Source organism: Rhineura floridana, chromosome 11, assembly GCF_030035675.1.
Source record: "Rhineura floridana isolate rRhiFlo1 chromosome 11, rRhiFlo1.hap2, whole genome shotgun sequence".
Lineage (NCBI taxonomy): Eukaryota > Metazoa > Chordata > Lepidosauria > Squamata > Rhineuridae > Rhineura > Rhineura floridana.
Window position 1 is genome coordinate 22074064 of NC_084490.1, and position 22109 is coordinate 22096172.

Consider the following 22109-nt stretch of genomic DNA (forward strand, 5'->3'; position numbering starts at 1 on the left):
TGTGCATATCTTTATGTCTGATTGAGGTTGTGTGAGGTCATGCAATCCATTTAAGACTAGTAAAGAAACCAAGGTGCTTTCAAATTGCTTGGTTATCCAGCGGTTAAAGGTAAGGTAAAGATCCTCCGTGGCGCAGAGTGGTAAGCGGCGGTAACGCAGCCAAAGCTCTGCTCACAGCTGGAGTTTGATTCCACCGGAAGGAGGAAGTCGAATCTCCGGTAAAAGGGGTCGAGGTCCACTCAGCCTTCCATCCATCCGTGGTCGGTAAAATGAGTACCCGGCGTATGCTGGGGGGTAAAGAAAGGCCAGCAAAGGAACTGGCAATCCCATCCCATATATATGGTCTGCCTAGTAAACGTCGCAAGACGTCACCCTAAGAGTTGGAAACGACTCGCACTACAAGTGCAGGGACACCTTTACCTTTTAAAGGTAAGGTACTTAGCACACCACTTTTCTTCCAGTTTAACTTCTCCTACCTCTTCCTAAAGGTGTGTCCAGAGTCGCCCTCAGATTTCTCAACCAAGGGTTTAAGTCAGGGTGGAATATTCAGTGCCATGTTGCCATCTAGTGTTCAAGTTGAGAATTACACACACAAACTCCTTCCACGGATTTAGTTGCTTTATTTTGGCAAAACTATATTGCATGCCACAAATGTTTGTCATAGGCTAGGTTTGCCAACTGACCAGAAACAAAGCTCTCTAACCAGACCTGCTCTTGTGTTTTTAGCAGCAGCATGGAGGTGCAGAAATCAGCAGGTGAGGCTTCTCACATCATAAGCTGAATCACTTCATTCATGTCTACAGAGGAAGCTTATTTCAATAAAGCAACCATGGTATGTGGTTGCAGCAAAAGCAATAAAGTTGTGGCACCTTGAAAGAATGCATTAGTCTTTAAGATCAAGCTACTGTGAAAGACACAGCTGCAGGAGCTGGCTGAAAAGTTGACAGCCCTACTAATAAAGGTTGAGAGGGTTCCCCCTCACTGCTTTATGGGGCAGTTTAGGAGGCTAAAGTACCTCTAAGCATGTGCAAAGTGCACTTCTCCAAATCTCCAGTGCCAACCTCTATTCTTTTGAGGCTTAGACAGGGATTCTACATTAGAAAGTGCAGCTTCCTGATAAGGTTGCCATGTCTCTTGTTTATTTAAAATATTTCCACCTTTCAATCCATATTCTCAGGTTGACTTATAATACCTCACATAAAACCTATCACATAATTAAAATAAAAGTTGCAATGAAAAGCAGCCAACAGCATTAAAACCAGTCATACTTTTAAAAAAACCATTACAAACTCAAAAACATTAAAAGTCCGGTGGCAGTAGGGGGGCAGTTTTTACCTGGCACCTTTTAAAAAAAATTCAGATAACTAGATGGGGGGGCATGGACAAGGCACCACTACTGAGAAGAAGCAACTCACTTCCAAAGCTGGGAGGGGTGCACCTGGAAACAGGCTGTACTCTAAAGCAGACCTGGGCAAATATCAGGATTACAGAATCCTCTCTCTCTCTCTCTCTCTCTCTCTCTCTCTCTCTCTCTCTGTGTGTGTGTGTGTGTGTGTGTGTGTGTGTGTGTAATAGAACCCTGAAACCCACGAATCAGACCCAGAAACAAAATGTGACTCAGGAAATGGAGCCATTTACCTACTGCCCCCTATGGGCCGTGCAGTGGAATGACCTGTATATACATATAGTTCTAATTCTGCACCTGACTTTCTACAATTCAGGGCTTCTAAACATTCTAAATTGTTTGTTTAATTTATATCCCACCCTTCCTCCCAGAAGGAAACCACGGCAGCAAGTAATTGGAGTGGGGGTAGATTTTGTTGTTGCTGCTATTTTGGGAAGCCAATCTACTGCGAATCATCCAGCAATCTACCCGTAGTTGCTGACCTATGCTCTGCCTAACTCTGGCCTAGAGAATCTCAGTTGGGGGGGGGAGGGATAGCCCAGATATTTCTCCTGGAGAGGGCCCAGAGCCTCACATGAAGTTCCCAGCACGTAGGTTGGCTGGAGACAGGCATTCCAGCTTTATGGGATTTACTTGGAGCTGCTTGGAGTCTTGCCCTGCCTCCGAAGGCACCAGCGTCCCCGGTGACTTGTCGAGAGCAGGAGGAGGTTGCTTGAGAGCTGGGATCGAGAGGGTCTGGATTGGTTGAGGCTGGGTTTGGGAGGGCGTTGGGTAGACATAGCCGTCAGTCTCATAGAAGAACCAATCATATTCCTTTGGGTTGTCCAGAAAGAGGGCTGGGAAGAAAATAAGATGTAAACCAAACTGTGGATCATTCAATCCCATTATCACACAAGGTGCCACTTTGGGTCTGGGGCATATGCAGCTGCTTTTCATTGAGACTAGGGATGGGGGAGAAATTAGATTTGTCTTTCAATGTGAACTGAATCTATCAAATTTGCACTTTCCAAAATAATATGAGAATTGAAACATATCCATCCTTCAAAAATCACGCTTATCCAAATTTTTCAAAGCAGTTCTCCAATCAAACAATGTTTACAAAAATGCATATGCTGGGGGGAAAGGTGTGCATAAAAATGAATATATACGTGAAAATAACATACAAAAATGCAATATATTAGGAGGAATTGTTTGCAAAAAAGTGTGTATTGGTCAAAACTGCACATAAAAATGTGTGTGTTAGGAGAAATTTGCACTAAAATTGCTGGAGAATTTTCATGAGAATTTTTTAAAAAACAAATTGCTCCAGAAACCTGGAGAACTGAACTTAAGACTGAAAGAATGATAAATGGAGGGAATCAAAATGGACAGATGGTTCCATCACCAGCTGAGTCAATCCATCTGGCCTAGTATTGTCCGATGGACAGTGCCTCTCCACAGTCTCAAGACCAAGATCGTTGTCGACCTGCTAGCTTTATGCGCCAACCAACAGAGCAGTCCCAGTTAGTACCCAGCAGCTGCATTTTGTGCTAACTGCACCAGTTCTAGAGCAGTCGTTGCGAACATACCTCGTCTGTGCTGAAATAACGCTATGGGCTACCAGTCCATTTCTAAGCCCACTGGTTGCTTCTTGCCTTTATAGCCTTAGACAACTTGGCCCACAGCATCCTGCCAGGGCCCACATCTGCCCTGGAGGCCCTTACATATATATTTTTGCCTGCCCAGCACTCCAAACACCACAGGCTGGCTGGATCTAGGCATCCTCTTAATTTCCCACAATGCCCCTGACCAAACACCCCTCTGGGGCATTGTGGGAAATTTAAAGGTGTCTTGGAGTGCTGCCAGATCAGCCCAACAGGTAGGGCAAACAAGACACTGCCCCATCCTCCCCTCAGCCAGCCCCCACCTGCCTTTCCACTTACAACCAGTCCAAGGGGTGGCATGGCCTGTCAGCTTCCTCCTCCTTATTTAGTCTCCATGTTGCCCTTGTAGAACTCAGCAGGGAGGAGGATGGGGCCAAGACTAGAATTAGGCCTTCCACCCTACCAGTCCCCATGCACACTAGCCACCACGGCTGACAAGGCCCACCAGAGGGCACTTTGCCCAGCACCCAGTCAGACCTGGAACTCGTCCAGGGACTTGAAGGAAGCTCAGCTCCCATACCAAATTGCCTATGGATTGTGATCCTCTTTGGAGGCCCTTCTCCCTGTGCCATCTGAGGTGAGGCAGGTGGCAACCAGCAAAAGGGTCTCTTCAGTGGTGGCCCCTTGCTTAGGCAACTCTCTCCCTGGGGAGGTTTTCACTGCTTCTGGTTTATTTGCTGTTTTCTTTTCTTTTTCAATTGTTTTTAGGTTAAACCTAAATCTTTGCCCTGGAGGGTGACATACAAGAAATCTGTTAAATGAAACAACCAGCATAAACAACCAGTGATGATCTTCCCCAGCAGTGGGAAACTTGTAGCCCTCCAGATATCATTGGACTACATCTCCCATCACCCCAGCCAGCATAGCCAATAGTCAGGGATGATGGGAGTTGTGGTCCAGCAGTGTCTGGAGGGGCCACAGGTTCCCCACCCCGACCGTCCACTGTTGGCAGTGAAGGCAGGCAGATGGAACTATCAAAGCACAGTCAAGTCAGCTCCCCAACCCTAGCCCACTAGGTCCCACTTGTTCCCCTTCCCAAAGGCCCAAGACTTACCAGGGTCATCAAATCCATCCTCATACAAGCGACGATGGGAAAATGGTTCCTTCTTGGATCCCCGGCTGTAGGCGCAATAGACCCCAATGAAGAGGCACAGCAGCAAACCGCAGCCCCCCAGAAACAGCCCCATGGCATGGCTAGCTGCCCCGCGGGGTTCTCCCACTGACAATTGCCCTGTGTAGGAAAAAAGAATGATCTCATCCAGAGAGTTTCATGAGTAGGGTGGGCATGTCTATGAAACAGAGGAGCCATTCCTAGCGGGCTTGCTGTCACCACCAGTCAACTAATCAGCAGCGACAGCAAACCACTCTTGTCAAGGAACAATCAGGACTACCTGAACATATGAACATAGGAAGCTGCCCCCTACTGAGTCAGACCATTGGCCAATCTAACTCAATATTGTCTACACTAACTGGCAGCAACTCTCCAGGGTTTTCAGGCAGGCATCTCTCCCAGCCCTACCTGGAGATGCCATGGATTGAACGTGGGACCTTCTGCAAGCAAAGCAGATGCTCTTCCACTGAGCTAGAGTCCTTCCCCTGTCTGAAACCCCAGGAGACCTTCACCTTTTGGTTTCATCAGCACAATGGCCACTCCCTCAGCTGCAGCCTCCCATTGCTGACGTCCTCCAGAATCCTCTCTGTCAATGTCAGGAAACTTGAACGGAGCAGGCTTCACCTTCTCTTGGGGCAGCCAGGGCTTTTGCGTCTGTGGGCTGGAGACCGAGGGCTGGTTCTGGTTTTGCTGAGTCAGGGAAGGTGTGGGTGAAGATACGGGGTCGGTGGTGTCTGATGTGGGATCTTGTGTGGATTCGGTGGATATTTGTGGGGTGGAAGACCAGGTGGTGGGAAGAGGCGAAGGAGAGGAGAAAAGAGTTGTGTTAGAAGCATTGTTGGCTACAGCACAGCTTGTGCCCAGGAACAGCAGTAACAGGCAAGCGAGGGGGTGGTGCAGGTCCATTTTCAAGCAGTCAGACCAGGGTATTTCTGCAGAGAAAAGCAAAATGCTTACAAATGTAATATAAATAAAGGGACTGCACTGATTCCCTCCCAACCTCTTCTACTGAGCACACAGACCTACACAGCATAGAAGAGAAAACCAACAGCTGCACTGGACATAAAGACAATAGGAAGCCACAGTTATCCCCACCCCATAAAGGCCATGGCCACCTCCAGTCTGCCACTATTTTGCAGGAGTGATTTGAGCACAAACGGGAAATTTAGGCATGCTTAATTCAAGTGCTCTGTTGCAACAAATCCACTTTTTGCAGTCAGGACCGTGGTACGGAAATGAACAAAAACATGTGGGATAATGATTGATTGATGGGAATGTGCATCTTCCCCGCACAAACCAATCATGACGAATGCTCGTTGTCGTATATTATAACATCCCTGCAAACAAATTAGAAGATAGCTCAATAAAGAGCAGGCATCATATAACCTCCGCATTAGCTTTGTGTAAGATAATCAGCATGAATGCTCAATAAACAGGTCATCTGGAGGAAGAGACCCATGTGTGTTTGCACAGGCATTTCCATCGCTTGATGATTGCAACACCAGGTGGTTCCGAAGTAGAGATGGGCGAGCATTCCATCCACTTTAGATTTTTAGCCAGATTTTTCAATTGTTCTCATGCTTGCTCTATGTGCGAAGCAAGCATGCTTGCTGCAAATGCAGTGGCTTTTCCACAACATTGGATTTGCTGTGCAGCATGGTGCAAGCCCTGCCTGCAGCTGCTGCCCCCGCCACTGCCAGGCATGCTCCCCTTCCCTCCAGCTACCTGGGACCACTGCTGCTGCTGGAGGAGAACAGTGAGACTGTAGCCAAAACTCTGCCAGCAGGTTGCGGGTGCTTCCACCATGGCTTTGGAGCCCCCATTGCTGCTGAGCCACTGCTGCTTGCCCAGCAAAAGGATGCCTCCCTCTGTGATCTAGCCTGGCTTGGCAGAGCCATGAAAGCTGCTCTTTCCTTCTGGCCGGAGGGGCACCTCCTCTCCCAACCTCCTCTTTGCCCTCCTTGTGAAGGGGTGGGAGTACATAACTTAGGGTTAAAATACTAGAGAGTAAAAGGGAACTCCGGACAGACTCTAGACTTCCATGTTAATCGCTATGGTATTAACCCTTTAAATGGCCTTCAACATTGTTCTTAGTTCCTTCACTGTATAGAACCAGATGAAGCTGAAGTAAGGGGGGGGGGACAAAGACAAGTCAGAATTCCATTCCAATTCTATGGAATGCTAGCAGATTTGACCAGTAAGCAGATCCTAATCTTATACCAGGATACTACATTCCAGCTTTAGCTTTAGGGAACCTGAAGTTTGCAGAAAAGCAAACACACACACACACACAACAATATGAACAGAGAAGACACTCCCCAAACAGCCCAATTAGTAGTCTGAGCATGCTCAGTGGCTACAGAATCTGTTGGAGGGAGAGGTAGAAAACCAGGAGGAGGAGGAATGGAATAGAATAGAGTACCCTGGAAAAGGGTATGACTGACTGACTGGCTGGCATTGCAACATTTTGTTACAGGTCTCCCTCATCCTCTGCTACTTTTGAATATAGGAATCGGTCTTATGCTGAGTCAGACCACTGATCCAGCAAGCTAGTGTGATCTACACCAAGCCAGTAGCTCTTGATTCTGTCTCTTGTGGTAACCTTGGAAATTCCCAAGCAAGCTGTAGCAATAGATGTCCCCTGATTCTTACCAAAACCATCACTACCACCAGAGTCTGGAAAACCAAAGTAAATATGAAGCCATTAAGTAAGGAGGCTTCCCTTTGCCCTGCAGAGACATATGTTTAAGCTAGACTGAAGCCAGGGCAAAATTCCATCTAGTCATTAAAAGTATTCCTGCCTCTTTAAATAGCTTTTTGAAGCATTCGAGGAAACAGCTTGGAGGTAAAGATATATTGGTCCAGTTGCTGGAGTGCAGGAAGTGTTATCTGTGTTCCATAAACAAGACAAAATTTAATGCAGTCTCCAAGGAGGAAACATACTGAAGCCTCTTACGCCAGTCAGTTCAAAGGTCTAAAGGCTCCTTCCATTCCAGACATCCCTTTTACTGTGCATTCATGATGGTTTGTACTCATAATGGTTTCAGGGCAGTTATATGCGATCCCACTTTTAATATTGTTTGTGCCTGCAAAGGTTTTTGGGTGGACATTATGCTTTGTTTCTAATCTGTTCCTGTCCTGTCACTTCCTGCTGAACTCCTGCAATGTTTCATGCCACTTATGTTCCAGGTTGTTTTTTGTTGCTGTTCTGGTTGCACTGCAGTGCAAGAGTGTCCCTCCAGATGGCCACATGCATCATACAACTAGGAAAGTGAGATAATGTGTAGATGGTCCAGTACAAATCCACCACTCTTATTGCGTTAATGAAATGTTGCAGATGCACTCACCGAAAAAAGGGAAAAAAAGTCAGGAGGGACCCAAGAAAAACAGTATGGGGGAGGAGTTCAACAGGAAGCTGCTATGTGTCATGGGCCCCATAGAGAACTCCTGGCAAAGCGAGGAGGAGGACAGGGATCCTACGGAGGGAGGGGGTGCAGTGATCTGCCAGGGGAGGGGGCTGAGACTGAAGAGGACTTCAGTGGTGTTGCCAGCGACAGCCCCACTCCCGAGGCACCTGCTGCCTCTAGAAGAGAGAGAGCCAGCCACTGTGCCACCCTCGCCATGTCTTCTGGTTTCGTCAGCCCTCTCAAGCCACCTCCGTCACAGCCTTCGAGGGGGAGAGGCGTCAGAGGCACAACTGGAGGAGGAGGCTGGAGAAGAGCTGGTGAGCTGCCTCCACCCCCATTGCCAAGGACGCACTGACGGAGGCACCGGCACAAACAGACTGAACGACCCCCTTAGCCCCTGTACAGGAGTGCCCGTTTGGTCACCCAGTGGAGACGGCTCCGCACAAGTAGCGAGCACTCCACAAGCCTACTTAAGTGGTCTCAGGGGGCATGTCAGGTTGCTGCGACAACGTCTACTCTTGTGTACCCATGCCCTGTAGAGTCATAGAGACCTGTGTTGTCTGTAAGCTGATCTATGAAACACATTAAGCTTAAATTTTGTGTTAAACATAACAGAGAAAAACATACCAGTGAGTCTGAGTCTAGCAGGATTGGCCAGAACACTAACAGCCAAAATGAGATTTCTGGGGTGATCTGATAGGCCCTCTGAGCAGCTTGATATAAAATGATGAGTGAGTTCATGGAGGTGAGAGAGAACACTGTCACTTCCCACCCATCCCCAGTTCTGAATGTTTATCCTATCTTCTCTGCAGAACCTATGGGTGTACAAGATATACAAGCAAACTCTCTGCAATTTGTTCCCTGCTGAAACACAGAGGAGTGCTACTCCCTCATGCAAAGCCAGACACCAGTTGACCCTGTACAGATGGCCATGGGGTCCTTTTGAGAGCCAAAATGCAGAATATAAATAATTTTATTCTTCTTTATTATTCACAGCCAGCCAGCTGTGTCCTCTTCTGTGATACTCCATTTCATCTCCACCCCGAATCCTGTTTTCGGGCACTTTCCCCAACAGTCAGTCATCATTCTCTGGCCACTAAGCATGTTCAAACCTCACTGAGCTTGTTTGGGCTCCCCCCTACCTTGCGGTCTTTCTCCCTTAAACGTTGTTATACTTGTGCACACCTTGGCTTTCCCCCTAGCCTGCTTATACCCTCCTCTTGTGCCTGGATGGTGCCGTTTTGGTTACACCAGGATCCATACTTGGAGAACTTGCGTTCACAATTTGCATATACGAGTGGGACCTGCAACAAAACGTTGCAGTGCGTCTTCCCTTCTATTAGGAATGCTCCTGCTCAGGGATCCAGTCAGCCATTCCCTCCCAGTAGAGTTCCACTTCCCCTGCCACCCAAAACTTCTAGGTTTGTTTTCCAACTGATGTTCAACATTCCATGACCACTGAGCATGTTTAGTCCTCCTGATTTTGCATAAGACTGCGTTTTCTTTCAGGGTGGGTGCCCCTTTTTTTTAAAAAAAAAATGTACTTCTGCAAACCTCAGGGTACCACTGAGCATGCTGACACCCCCCCTTATCACTTAGAGGCCCCATTTTTGCTAGATAGTTGTCAGCACTTACCACCTGAGTTTGCTATTAGAAGGAGTAATGACATACGATATAATGATGAACACATGGAAGAACGACAGGTGCAATCCTCCCAGTGGTGGCTGGCACCCGTTGAGACTGGAAGAGCAGAAGGCAGGGAAACTAACAGTAGGTGGAGTCAAAGCCAATGGCAGGGAGAGCCACCTCCTGATTGGTTGTAAGTAAAAAAGACAGGCAGGTGGTGGTGGTTAGTGGGGGGGCAGACTGAGAGGCTGGTGGGGCAGTGCCCCATTACTCCTAATGGGCCAGCTCCACTGAATCCTCCAGACCCTGTCCCCTGTGAGTTCATTCACCCTCCATTGTCATCTACACAGGGCTCAGTTTTTATCTTTGGGCATTCAAAAGAGGAATTAAAAAAAGTTGCTGTTTGCGTTGGCTTTTGACCTGCTACCAGGCCATTTATATCATACAGAAGCCTGTTATCTTCCTGGACTCTGGATCATAAAAGAAGAGTTTATTATACTTCTGTTATCCAATATAGACACCACAGATGTTTACTTATATTCGTGATTTCAAAAAATTGTATAGTTTGGCATGAAAATTTAAAGAACTTATGGAAGATGGCCGCGAGCTACTAAGGTCGAGATAATCTCTCCTCCATCCTAAAACAAAAAGTTTGTATTCTCCTTATAACTTTTTAGAATTCAAATAAGTGCAAATAGAACTTATCTTAAACGAAGCATTTTAAACTCTCCTACCCTTACTGGAAATGGAATTGGAATTGTAAACTCCGGCGTCTGCTCTTCAAACGCTATGTTGCTTATCTGATTCCTAGTAGTTGGATTCTTCCGGGAGTCGAGCCAAGTGTCTAATGAAGCTTACTGAAGAGACTAATGAAGCTTATTCTTTGGAGGACTGTGAACTAGTGAGAACTCTAAGAATTTAATTCTAAGAATCTGTTAGCTTTGCTGCTTTTAGGGTGGGGCAAACAAAGCTACTTTTAGCGTTGAAAATCACTTAACTGCTATCATGGTCCTAACAAGACAAAAATCCAAAGACTTAGGCATTATGCTGAATAATGAAGAGTGGATATTACCTGCCAGAAGGAAGCAAGCAAAAATAACGCAATACTACCACCCAAGGGCAAGTAGTCCAAGCATTGTTAAAAATATTCCTAAGGAGGAGAGCAATGATATAACACAATGTGAGAATACAATTAATAATTGGACTTTAACTAATTTTTCTCTCTGGCACCTAAATAACGATGACACTGGGCTATTAAATTTAGCTCAAGAACTGGAAGAGGCGGAGGAAGAACAAAATTCATTGCATTCCAGGCTTGAGCTTAATAATACAGCAATAAGTACAGCTGGCTCAATGCCGCCACTTGAGTCCTCATATTCTTATGAGGTATCTAGTTACAGCTTTTTGTCACCCTCTGTGCAACCAAAAGAGCCAAAAGTCCACGAGGTACCCAGTTTCTGCTCAGTACCTATGAATGAGAGTCGGTCTCAGCTGATGTCCAGTACATTATCTCAATTTCCCAGACCTATGGTCGAATCGGATTTATTGCCCTCAACAGCCCTCATTATGCAACAAGGCGATGCTGACGAGAAGATCTCTATTAATAAAAAATTAACTCCTCTTAATGAAACTTGGAGCCAAGCGGTAACTCAATCGTTATCCTTGATCTCAAGATTTGTTGCGGAATCAAACTCTCTTATCACAACACTAATGCAATATTTTATTTAAAAAGATTTTAACATAAATGAAGAAAAAACAACACCCAAGACAATAACTCAAGCAACCCAGACAAAACGCAAAGATTTCTGCCACTTAGTGGGGAGAAGGAGGAAGAAGAAGAGATCTCCTATCACCAATCAAGTTAAGAAACCTAAAAACCTAAAATCGTCAAAAACCTGACACAAAAGTCACATGAATTTCAAAAGGCTGTTGAATTTAGCAGACCCTTCAAATCTCAAAAATAAAAAATTGAAGAAGAAAAGGAAGAACAAGAATAGAAAAATCAAGGAGGCTAATTCCATTAGTCTGATGTCTGCTGTTCAAATGCCTGAGATGGACCAGATTTCTAGTAACAAGGAAAAAATGAGTCAGACTTGTCCAGAAATTATAACTCAACATGAAGAAGCAATGCTAGAAAAAAGCACATTCCAAGTCAATCAAAGTTATAAAGCCTGGAAACTGATTCTTAATCCGGCTAAAATAGCAATAATAAATTTTCCGAAACCTGAAGGTTATCTAACTCAACAAGAACGAAGATCCCATTTTTGGCATCTAATGGAAAACATTAAGCCCGATCTATTCAAGATAGAGGATGTTGCCCGGGTTCAATATCTATTTTACAACTATACAAAGGCGAGAGCCATAGTTACGTTTCATAATAAAAACCTTGTAAGAAATTTGTATAAAAATAGACAATTGTTCTTAAACTATGATCTACTGATTTCAAGAGTTTTTGAGAACACCGCTCCCCCTTTGAGCCTTATTCCATCTCAAAATAAAACAACGAACACTCCAACTTTAAAAAGACAGGATCAAGCAACTCTCCGAGATACCATCCGCCAGGAGGTTGTATTATCACCTGTTAATGAGTCAAAAATATCTACCACAAATTTCCTTGATCATCATACCATTCAATGTCTAGAGACTGACACCAATTATGTGGTCAATGACTTCATACCAGAAGAATGCCATCTTCTAGAGACTTTTACACACTTATCGAAGGGGGCTCAATTGGAAATCACTAATAGATTGGAAAACCTATTGACTGACCTAAAAGAAAAAACAAAGACTTTGGAAATTAACGAACCAATACTGGACAGGTCAACTAATGTTGAACCTTGGAACATATCTAATGTCCTGACAATCGACTCATACAAAATGGAGGTTGATACTCTGAACCTCGATCCTTTATCTCAACTTGCAAGAAATGTTGACATTAATGGTCATTATTCTATGCCCACCTGACAAGGATCTGTATCTAATTCCGCCCAATTGAAGTTTACTTCCTGGAATGTGGCGGGTTGGAAAACTAAGGCTACTGACCCTAATATTATGAGTTCCTTATCTCAATTTGACATCATCTTCTTACAGGAAACTTGGACGGAAGGGGATATAATCCTAGACGGTTATTTAACACACCATATGGATGCTACCCCTAGTAATAGGGGTGGTCATCCTAAAGGAGGCATTTGTACACTAATAACAACTACAATTAAGGCAGCAACCATTAATATGGTATCGCTGCCCGAGTTGGCAGTTGCTACAATTTTAAAATTTGCCTATTTTTCATTATTGTTGGTTAATGTCTATATACCCCCCAGTCGTGACAAAAACAGTGCCATAAAGAAAATAGAATCACTCGAGTCCTATTTAGTTAATTTATCATTTACTTACCCTGACTCGCTGATACTCTTAGCAGGCGACTTTAATGCGAGAGTAGGCCCGTCGGATGAAACTATATACAATAAATATCAAATGGAGATTTGTCCTTTAGATCTTTTGCCCAATATCCCTCCTAGGCAATCTCAAGATAAAGGTATGAATTATGCAGGGCTCCTTTTAACCCAGCTAGCAGTAAAGCTAAACCTAATACTCCTAAATGGGCGTACTGAGGGTGATTTGGATGGTGAATTCACCTTCCTATCCCCCAGGGGAGCGTCCATGATCGACCTAGTATTTGTCTCCTTAGAATTATTCCATCAGGTGGCAAATTGTAAAGTAATAAATCGATTAGATAGCGACCACTCTTTAATAACTATTGTATTTTCCTCCGACGACTGTTCCTTACACTTGAGGCAACAAATTCCCACAGTAAAAGATATGATGACACGACCAGGTAGGATTAAATGGGCTCCTAAATTGGAAAAAGATATAGCAGTCAGATTAAATTCATCTGAATTTCAAACTATCAAGGAACAAATTGTGCTATCCTCTCAGACAGATGTTCTTGTTTGTCATTTCCACCAACTAATTCTTATGCTCCAAACGGTCCTTTTAACCAACTCCAAACAACAACCAACTAGTCAAGTCTATAAATCTAGATCCTGGTTCGACCATGAATGTGTCGCATCCAAAAGACAACTTACTGCTATTCACCAGGTTTATAAAGCAAACAGATCTCCAGATTCCTTACAGGAATATTGTATAGCGAAAAAACAATATAAACAACTAATAAGAAGGAAAAAGAGTTTAGAACAAAGAGTCATTTGGTAGCATCTGCTACAGGCCTCTAAACTGAAAAATCCTTCTACTTTCTGGCACCTTATAGCACATCATTGGCCAAAGCCTTATGCTAAACCCGACTGTTGCATTTCATCAACAGTTTGGGAAAAATTCTTTGGGGAACTATATCAGACAGGACATGGTTTAAACACCATACCTTTCGGTCCGGTAGATGAAATTCCGAACTGGCCTCCAGTTTCAACTGAAGAAATACTTGAGCTTCTAGCTGCGTTAAAATCAAACAAAGCACCTGGGCCTGATAATATTCCCGCCGAAATATATAAATCCAACGCAGCTTGGTGGGCTCCTATTCTTGCAACTCTTTTGACATACATTGATGCTTCGTTGCAGATCCCTAATGATTGGAAATCAGCTATTATTATTCCTATTCATAAAAAAGGCTCATTTTCTGACCCGGCCAACTGTAGGCCTATTAGCCTGCTTAACATAATCAGCAAGCTCTATGCTGCACATCTTTACAAGAAGCTTATAACCTGGATAGATCAAAATGACATCTTAGCACAAGAGCAAGCTGGTTTCCGCAGTGGTCGCTCCACAATGGATCATGCTCTTCTACTGCACCATCTTATAACTAAATACACCACCAGAAAAGGTAACGCCCTATATGTTGCGTTCATTGATCTAAAAATGGCGTTTGATTCCGTATCCAGAATAAGACTTTGGGAGAAATTAAACAATCTAGGTATTGATAAACGTCTTCTAGCATTAATAAGGGGCCTATATGAAAATACATCACTCCAAGTTAGATGTTCCAACAAGGGACATCTTTCAAACCCTATTTACACCTTTAAAGGTGTAAAACAGGGTTGCCCTTTAGCGCCCCTGTTATTTGATATTTACATTAACGATGTTGTATCCAAGCTAGCTCCTATTGTGTTGCACCCTCCAAGGTTAGCTGGAACTCCGCGCTTTCTATTATTATACGCGGACGACATAGCTTTAATGTCTAGGACTCCCATCGGCTTAAAGCGTTTACTAGCCGCATTAACATCTTTCTGTTCTTCAGAATTTTTAACCATAAATCATGCAAAAACTAAAGTTATAGTCTTCTCCAAAAAGAAAACAAAACATCTCTGGTGTATTAATGGCCAGGCAGTTGAGCAGGTAAATAATTATAAATATCTAGGCATAACTTTTCAAGCCTCGGGATCCTTTCGGCTGCAGACTGGTGTAGCCGCTTTAAATGCAAAAAGATCTATGAAGGCATTAATGACCTTTTTCTATCAGAGAGGTGGCCAATCCTTCCCATCAGTTGTTAAAATATTTATGGCGAAAATTATTCCCCAATTGCTATACGGTTCTCAAATTTTCATCTCTGAGAAATTTTCGGCTCTGGAATCTATTCAAAACACTTTTATGAGAGCTGTTTTAGCTGTTTCTACCTGTATACCTTGTTTTATTTTGAGACTAGAAACGGGATTGCAATCTGTTGAATCACGCATTTGAGCCCTTAAAATAAATGCGTGGTTAAAACTGATTTTTGAGCCAAAAGGTCTTTCCCCTTTTATTTTAGTCGATGATTTTAATTCAATATGGGAAAAGCAGATTTTAGATAAAATAGGTAATTTGGGCTTCTCTGTCCCGATAATTCTAAAAATGGGCCTTGACACAGCCCGAGTGGTCATCCAGCAACGCATCAAAGACATAGATTTCCAACACCATTTGATGCTTGTAAGAAAACATAGGTACAATCCTAGATGTTTTTCTCCCATGCCCTATCTAACGGATTTGACACTCCCTAAGTATCGAAGGGCTTTTACTCTGGTGAGGACGAATACTCTCCCCTCTGCCCTTTTAGAGGGCAAGTTTAATAAAGTCCCATACAGTGATAGAATTTGCCCTTGTGGCGAAGGTGAAACTGAAACCAATGTGCATGTTCTATTGAGATGCCCTTTTTATCGTGATCTAAGGCAACAGCTAATTTCCCCTATTTTAATTTCCTTCCCAGGTAGACCAGAATCCTTTTATGCTGATTATTTATTGGGAGATTACTCTCCACAAGTTACATATAAAGTCGCCAAATATATTGCGGCTTCTATTTCTTGTAGGAAGGTACAGGTCAAATGCTTGTAAAATCTTGATTGGATGTACTATTTCTAAATTGTATTGCATTTTATTGGTTTTTATTTTTTGTATTCTATGTATCTGGTCAATGACTGAAATAAATTATTGTTGTTGTTGTTGTATAGTTTGTTGGCTAATGCATGTGAAGAAGTGCCTAAAAATTGTATTTGATGCAAGTCACTGAGGGATGAAGCAGATGCTTCTAACAGTAACCTGCTGGCTTCTTTCTTTCTTTAACATGAAAACCAGCAGCAGAGATTGAGGGGGTGCTTACCCTTTCCCCACAGGCTGTTTTTCATGTCAGAAAGCACCCCCCCAAAGATGCTTTTCCACAGGGAAAAAAAAGATGCTTCTTCCACTTGGAGAAAGTGATTTTTCCTGAGAAGAGAGGAAGACAAGGTTCAGCAGTACATCTAATCACGTTTCCAGCCTTCTGCAGGTTTTTTTTAAAAAGCTGTAGGGCAGGCATGGGGATCTTCTGGCCCATGGGCCAAATTAGTCCTGTCAGGGTTCCTAACTTGGCCCACAAGGCTGTTTTTCTCCAGCCACGTCCCCCTGTCCCACACCTGGCAAAATGTGATTCAGGTATGTGAGGCAAGTAAAGTCACAGCGGCAAAGGAACAATCCAGGGCCTTAGAGCATGCTCCCAAGTGATCCTCTGCAAGTGGGAATTACGTTTTAAATTCAGTGCCCAGTGCAAGGTTCATTGGCTTCAGCTCCACTTGGGAGTTCCCGAGTGGAGCAGATCTCTGCCAGAAGTGAGGCTTGCGTTTGGCACTGAATTTAAATTAGGGAAACTTAACATGTGCCTGCCATATCAAGTCTAGCCAGGCCCATAGCCAACCTAAAAGCAAGGGGGGGCACACAAAAAAGGAGAGGGGCAGAAAATTCTATTTCCGTAATAAAATTATTTAATTTTTTGTTAAAAAAAAAAGTTAGGACAGTTACAGGTCTTTGTGTAGTTTGACTTCTTTATCCTGAGAGAATCTCATACAGTGATAGTTTACATTTAGTGATGGGGGGCCAGACATTGCAAGTGCAGGAGAGGCACATGAGGTCATGTAGAGCACTGAGCCTCCCACTAGAAACCCTGATCTTTGAGACTCTAGCAAATACAACCTACACAGGTCCAAAACCTCTTCTCAGTTCCATGAGGGCTGGAAGCTTGATTTTTAAAAAAAAATGCAAAGCATCTCAGCATGTCATATTCTGTGTTCCAGATTCCCAATGTTGTCATTGATAGCACTGGTATGAAAAATGTGCCTGAGCTCTCAAAGATAACCCTGATTAACAAAGATTTCATTCCACAGTCACCTCTGACAAAGCTGTGGCACAACCCTAGATACAAAACAGTGGGCCAACTCTCCTGTGTGTCAACAGGGCCCAGAGGGGAAGCTCCTGTTTACAGCTCTCACCTCCTGTTCTCCTCCCTGCCATCATCAAGAGAAAACAATTTTACTTCCAAGAACGATGTGACAAAGCAATGCAACTTTGGAGCCCTGGTTTCCAGGGGATGCCATTCTGACAGGAACAAAGAGGTCTCCCAAAAAGATCATGGAAAACACACACACATATCCTCAAATGCTTCTTGGTCGTTCCTTCAATTAAAGTTCCTTTCCCTGTCATAGTGGCTTAGACAGTGGTGCAGTTCATTTTAGACTCTGGACTTAATGGTATTCTGCCAGCCCCTTTTAAAGAGTGTTTGAATCACATCCACACCCTACATTTAAAGCATTATGATACCACTTTAAACAGAATCCTGGGAACTGTGGTTTGTTAAGGCTGCTGAGAGTTATTAGGAGACCCCTCACAGAGCTGTAATACCCAGTACCTAGGGATTGAAGGATCTGTCAGTTGTTTCTTTCTGTTTCTCATTTTTCCTGTCTTAAATTTAGTTCTCCACATTTCTGCAGCAATTTTCTTTTTTAAATCCTCATGAAAATTCTTCAGCATTTCAGTGTGAATTTTTGTATGTAGTTTTGACTAAGATACACAGTTTTACAAGTAATTTCTCCTAATATAATGCATTTTTGTATGTTATTTTCATAGATGTATTGATTTTTATTCACACTTTCCCCTAATCTATGCATTTTTTAAAAGATTGATTGGCAAACGGCATTGTGAAACTCATACAAGAGTGAATTTTGAAGGGTGGCTATGCTTCGGTTCTTAGATCGTTTCAGAAAGTGCAAATTAGACAGATTCAGCTTTAAATGCAAACTGAATCAAATTTCTGCCCAATACTAAGCCATGGTTAATAGGAGTTGCAGTCCACAAACATCTAGATGATGGCCCCACAGCTCTTGGGGCTCCGTGGCCTCCTGAAATCCACATAGCGATTAAGGCTGCGAGCCAATATATGTCTAGTCAGAAGGAGGCTCCATTGGGTTCAATGGGGCTTACTCCCAGGTAAGTGTGCACTGGACTGCAGCCTTAGCAATGCTAGTAATCACTAGGGACGGACGAATCTGTCAAATGTCAGGTTCTCGCCAGTTCACAGTCCAAAGTTTAGGTCTCTGCATTTCCACATCTCTTTGTCATTTAAAAAAAAAGTCTTTGTGAAAATTCATCTGCATTTTACAGCTAATTTCTCCTAATATACACATTTTATAAGCAGTTTTGCCTAACATGGATGTTTTTGCAAAGCAATTTTCTGTAATGCGTGTTATTTTCACTAATATATGCATTTCCCCCCTTATATATGCACTTTTGCACACATTACGGGCTGGAGAACTGGTCTGCAAAATCCAAGGAGATGTGAACTTTGAAGGATGGCCATGTTTCGGCTTGCATATTGTTTTGGAAAATGCAAATTAGGTAGGTTCGCCTTTAAATGCAAACTGAATCAACTTTCTCCCCCATCCCTAAATAATCGCACACGTAACATGTATCACGGGCAGGCAACACTGTGCCATCCAGATGTTGTCAGACTCCAGCAGTCATCAGACCCAGCCAGCATAGACAGTGGCCAGTTAAAGGTTTTTTTAAAAAAAGTTTTTTTTTCATAAAATGTTTTTGTTTTAATATGTTTTATAGTTTTTTTTAGTATTTTGTCATTTGTTTGCTGCCCTGGGCTCCTTCTGAGAGGAAGGATGGGTAATAATAATAATAAATCCACCAGGTTTGCTACATCTTATATATATAAATGCAGTTCATTAACACTAGCTAGTTTCATGTGCATTGCTGAAGAGTTTAACTAGGATATGTATGGAGACATTTAATCAAAAAGTTGGTAAATATTTTAATAAATGAAGAAAATGTCAAAACCTAACTAACAAACCTTAAAGAGGCATGAAGAACTTAGTAGAAAATTGCAGGGAGTCTCTAACCACCACTGGATAATTTTGAGATACCTCAATGCTTTCTGCTGAGGTTACTTTTTTAAAGGCATAAACAAGAAGAAAAGCCTAAAGATGTACATACCATCCGGTGCAAGTTCGGGGAGGATCTCTTATTCGGACACTTGCCCAAGGAACAGAGATGGAGCCAGCTGATGCTCAAAGGAACAGCTTGCTGCCCAATGCAACAGCACAGGAGTAGAGCGAGAGGCCCCACCCAAAACATCCTAAGCACACCCCAAGAGAAAGACAAAACATTATCCCTGGGAGAGATCAGCTTAGCAACACAGTTGTAGTTAGCACCATATCCCTTTTATGAAGGGTTGAAAGGAGCAGCTGTCAAGAGTTCAGTCTGGAGGACCAGATGTTAGCTGTTATCTGGCTTCCCTTATTCAGAAAATAAGATTAAACACAGCATATTCTGAGGGGAAAGGGGAATTGCTTTTTAAGATCACGATTCTTGCTGTTAGTAGAGTCCCCTGTACAATTTCATCATGAGTTCATCTAATCCTACAAGGTGTGCGCAAAAAGGTTCTGAAAAATAATATTGTAAGATTGAGAGGTTTGGAAAGAAGAAAGTTAATGGGAGCTGAAGGACTGCCCATAAAGTTGGTCAAGTCTGCTCATCAGATCTCTCCATAACTTCCTTTTTGTAGAGTAGGTGAAGGAAGCCTTTGGGCCTCCAGCCAGATGTTGCTAAACTATAACTCCCATCATCTGTGGCCACTGGCCACGCTTGCTGGGGCTGACAGGAGTTATAGTTCAGCAACATCTGACTGGAAGGCCAAAGGTTCCCCACCCCGTCATAGAGTGTTGACTAGATGGCCTAGGGATGCTCTCTGAATGGCTAAGCCCTGAAAGGTCTTGAAAGAGGAATATATCTTTTCCTTAGCTTTTTCCATGTACTCTAGGCAGTGGTAGCTGGTGGCTACGTGTCAATGGGGCAATGGAATCTGCTCCAGGTTTTAGTCCAAACTTTCAGGGAGCTGTCCAAATTGTTTAAACCTACTCCCAAAATAGGTTCGGAACCTTGGACAGCTCCTTGAGAGTTCAGAGTAAAACCTGGAGCTAACTCTACTGACATGGAGCCACCCGCCACCACTGACCCTAGGTATACTTGTGGGGGGGGGCTCCTCCAAATGACCTGTTTATTCAGCACTTATTCTGATATGCTTACATGGTGGTTTAACTACACCTGGTCTTTATTGAGCATTCATTCCGATTTGTTTGCAGGGAGAGTATTCAACAATTAGCATTTCTGACAACGGCAGAGGAACAATGGGTAGCAATGTGATCAAAGAGGTCTTTATGTTCTGTGTCAGCATAAATTGGTGGAATCTTCCTGAAAATTATATATTAATGCTATCTTAACCCTGTGAAATTTTCTAGGATTACAAAAAGTATGAAACCAGATGACTGGAGATTCTGTGGCAAGCTTGGGACTTATCTCCATATGTGGTGGCAGTGCCCTAGGGTACAGACCCTTTGGACAATTGTATTTTCTGGAATCATTCTTATCACAGGTCAGCCTTTAAATATGTCACCACCCTAAGCCTTATTGAATTTATTTGATGGTGTTAACCAAGATGTGTTGTCCAAGGACTTAATACTTCTTTTAATCATGGAGGACCTAGAAAGAGCACACAAATAGCACACACTGAAATGGCTGAAAAATTAACTTGTCAACTTCAAAAAGTACAAAAGCACAAAAACAGACAAATTTCCCATCACCTGGTGTCTGTTCAGTCAATTCATCAGAATAGAAGCAACAACACCAACCACGCATGGTTTCATGTGGAGAGACATTCTTGGACATTGATTTATGTCCTGGAAGATGTTTGGATGTAACATGTTCATTCCCATAAATGTTCTTACATTTACAATTGCCTGTAATTTTTATATTTTTGTTTATAATAATAATTATAATAATAATTTTTAAAACCAACAACAATGAGCATTCCTCCTGATTTGCTTGGGGAGCATTTATATATCTTCCTGTTAATCATTTGTTCATTCCACACTTTTCATACATTTCCCTGGTACTTTCCTAACTACAAAAATTCAGTGTTTTTTTAACTGAAAAATGTCCTTCAATATACCATATCAAAATATATGTACTTACATAATACCATAATACAATTTGTTAAATATATTGCATATTTAATCAAACAATATAAGAAAGACCATGCTTATTATTTACAGCCATATCCTAGTACTAACTTATCTCTATAAAGTTCCTGACAAAATATATGAGCCAATATTATCTTGTAGTTTGTTACACCAATAATTAAGAAAAAGTCTCCATTTTTCAATAGATTGATTATTGTGTTGTAACAAAATCAGAATAACTTACATGTTCAAAACTGTTTTGAAATTGTGTTCAGGTAAGAAAGTGTTAACCCTTTAGTAGGTGCAGATGAGGTATGGCTGACAGGTGGAAGGCGGTGTGCGAGAGAGAATTCCAAGGGGAACTCTGGAAGAGAAAAACCATTTGGTGTTTGACAGATAGGATTAGGGATCAAGAGGAGAACATCCAGTTAGAAGGGCTGTGGTTTTGGTGAATGATTTCATTGGGATTAGTGGGGTAGTATAGGTAGGTAGGATAGGAACAATAACTTATTCATTTGCTATCACATTTAATACCTTGTATATAATAAAATGCATTTGCTTGATTCAAAATCCCATGCGTCAGCTTGGTCAAGAGTGCTATTCTGTACCTATACCAATTTTACAGACAGATTACACCAGTGGTGACTTTTGGGGTAAAGGTGGTAGAACTGAAGCTTGTGGTTCAGAGGGCATATCTGACCCAGGCTGAGGTGGGCTTCCTGGGGATTTCCTGATCTAGGTGTTTGGGAATCAGTAGGTAGTAATCCCAGAGACACAGGAATATCACAGTTGTCTTTCTTCTTTTGAAAAGAGTGTATTTGTTGCACCAGGGCTTTAATCCACTATAATGCACAAACCTATATTTCCCAGTATGAACTTGAAACCCTCCCACAAACTAAAGACAGCCTGCAGTCCTCCTGCGTATCTGTGAAAGGAACAAATAGTGTTTTTTGAGAAAAAGCAGTGCTGTGTTTGGGTGGTTCTATAAACTAACTGCATCAGAGGAGAACACAGGTATGCTTCAAGCTGGATATTTGATGTGCGATGGTAGATTTGGTTGTCTGTTGGAAGTGTTAAAGCTGTGCTTCCACCTAGATTGAACCTGTATATTTGTAATTACAAAATTCCATAAACCTCCAATTACCTCCTTCCAAAGGAAATCAA

General features: G+C 42.8%; 1 protein-coding gene across 9 annotated transcripts in view; it reads right to left on the bottom strand.

Annotated features, from left to right (window-relative positions):
* Positions 1 to 1117: 1117 nt before the first annotated feature.
* GFY (golgi associated olfactory signaling regulator) overlaps positions 1118 to 22109 on the bottom strand; it is a 31394-nt gene continuing 10402 nt past the window's right edge. For 2 of the 9 annotated variants that reach the window (XM_061590588.1, XM_061590595.1), the window contains 3 exons: positions 4672 to 5091; positions 4103 to 4279; positions 1118 to 2241 (listed from right to left, as the gene is read on the bottom strand). In XM_061590588.1, the coding sequence (XP_061446572.1) occupies positions 1976 to 2241; positions 4103 to 4279; positions 4672 to 5091 (863 nt within the window). In that variant the 3' untranslated portion in view covers positions 1118 to 1975. Of the gene's footprint in view, positions 2242 to 4102; positions 4280 to 4671; positions 5092 to 5884; positions 6255 to 9201; positions 9305 to 9926; positions 10157 to 12585; positions 12647 to 18921; positions 19064 to 21189; positions 21310 to 22109 lie in introns of those variants that run through there. The other 7 variants (XM_061590591.1, XM_061590589.1, XM_061590592.1 and 4 more) reach the window with 7 other exon arrangements.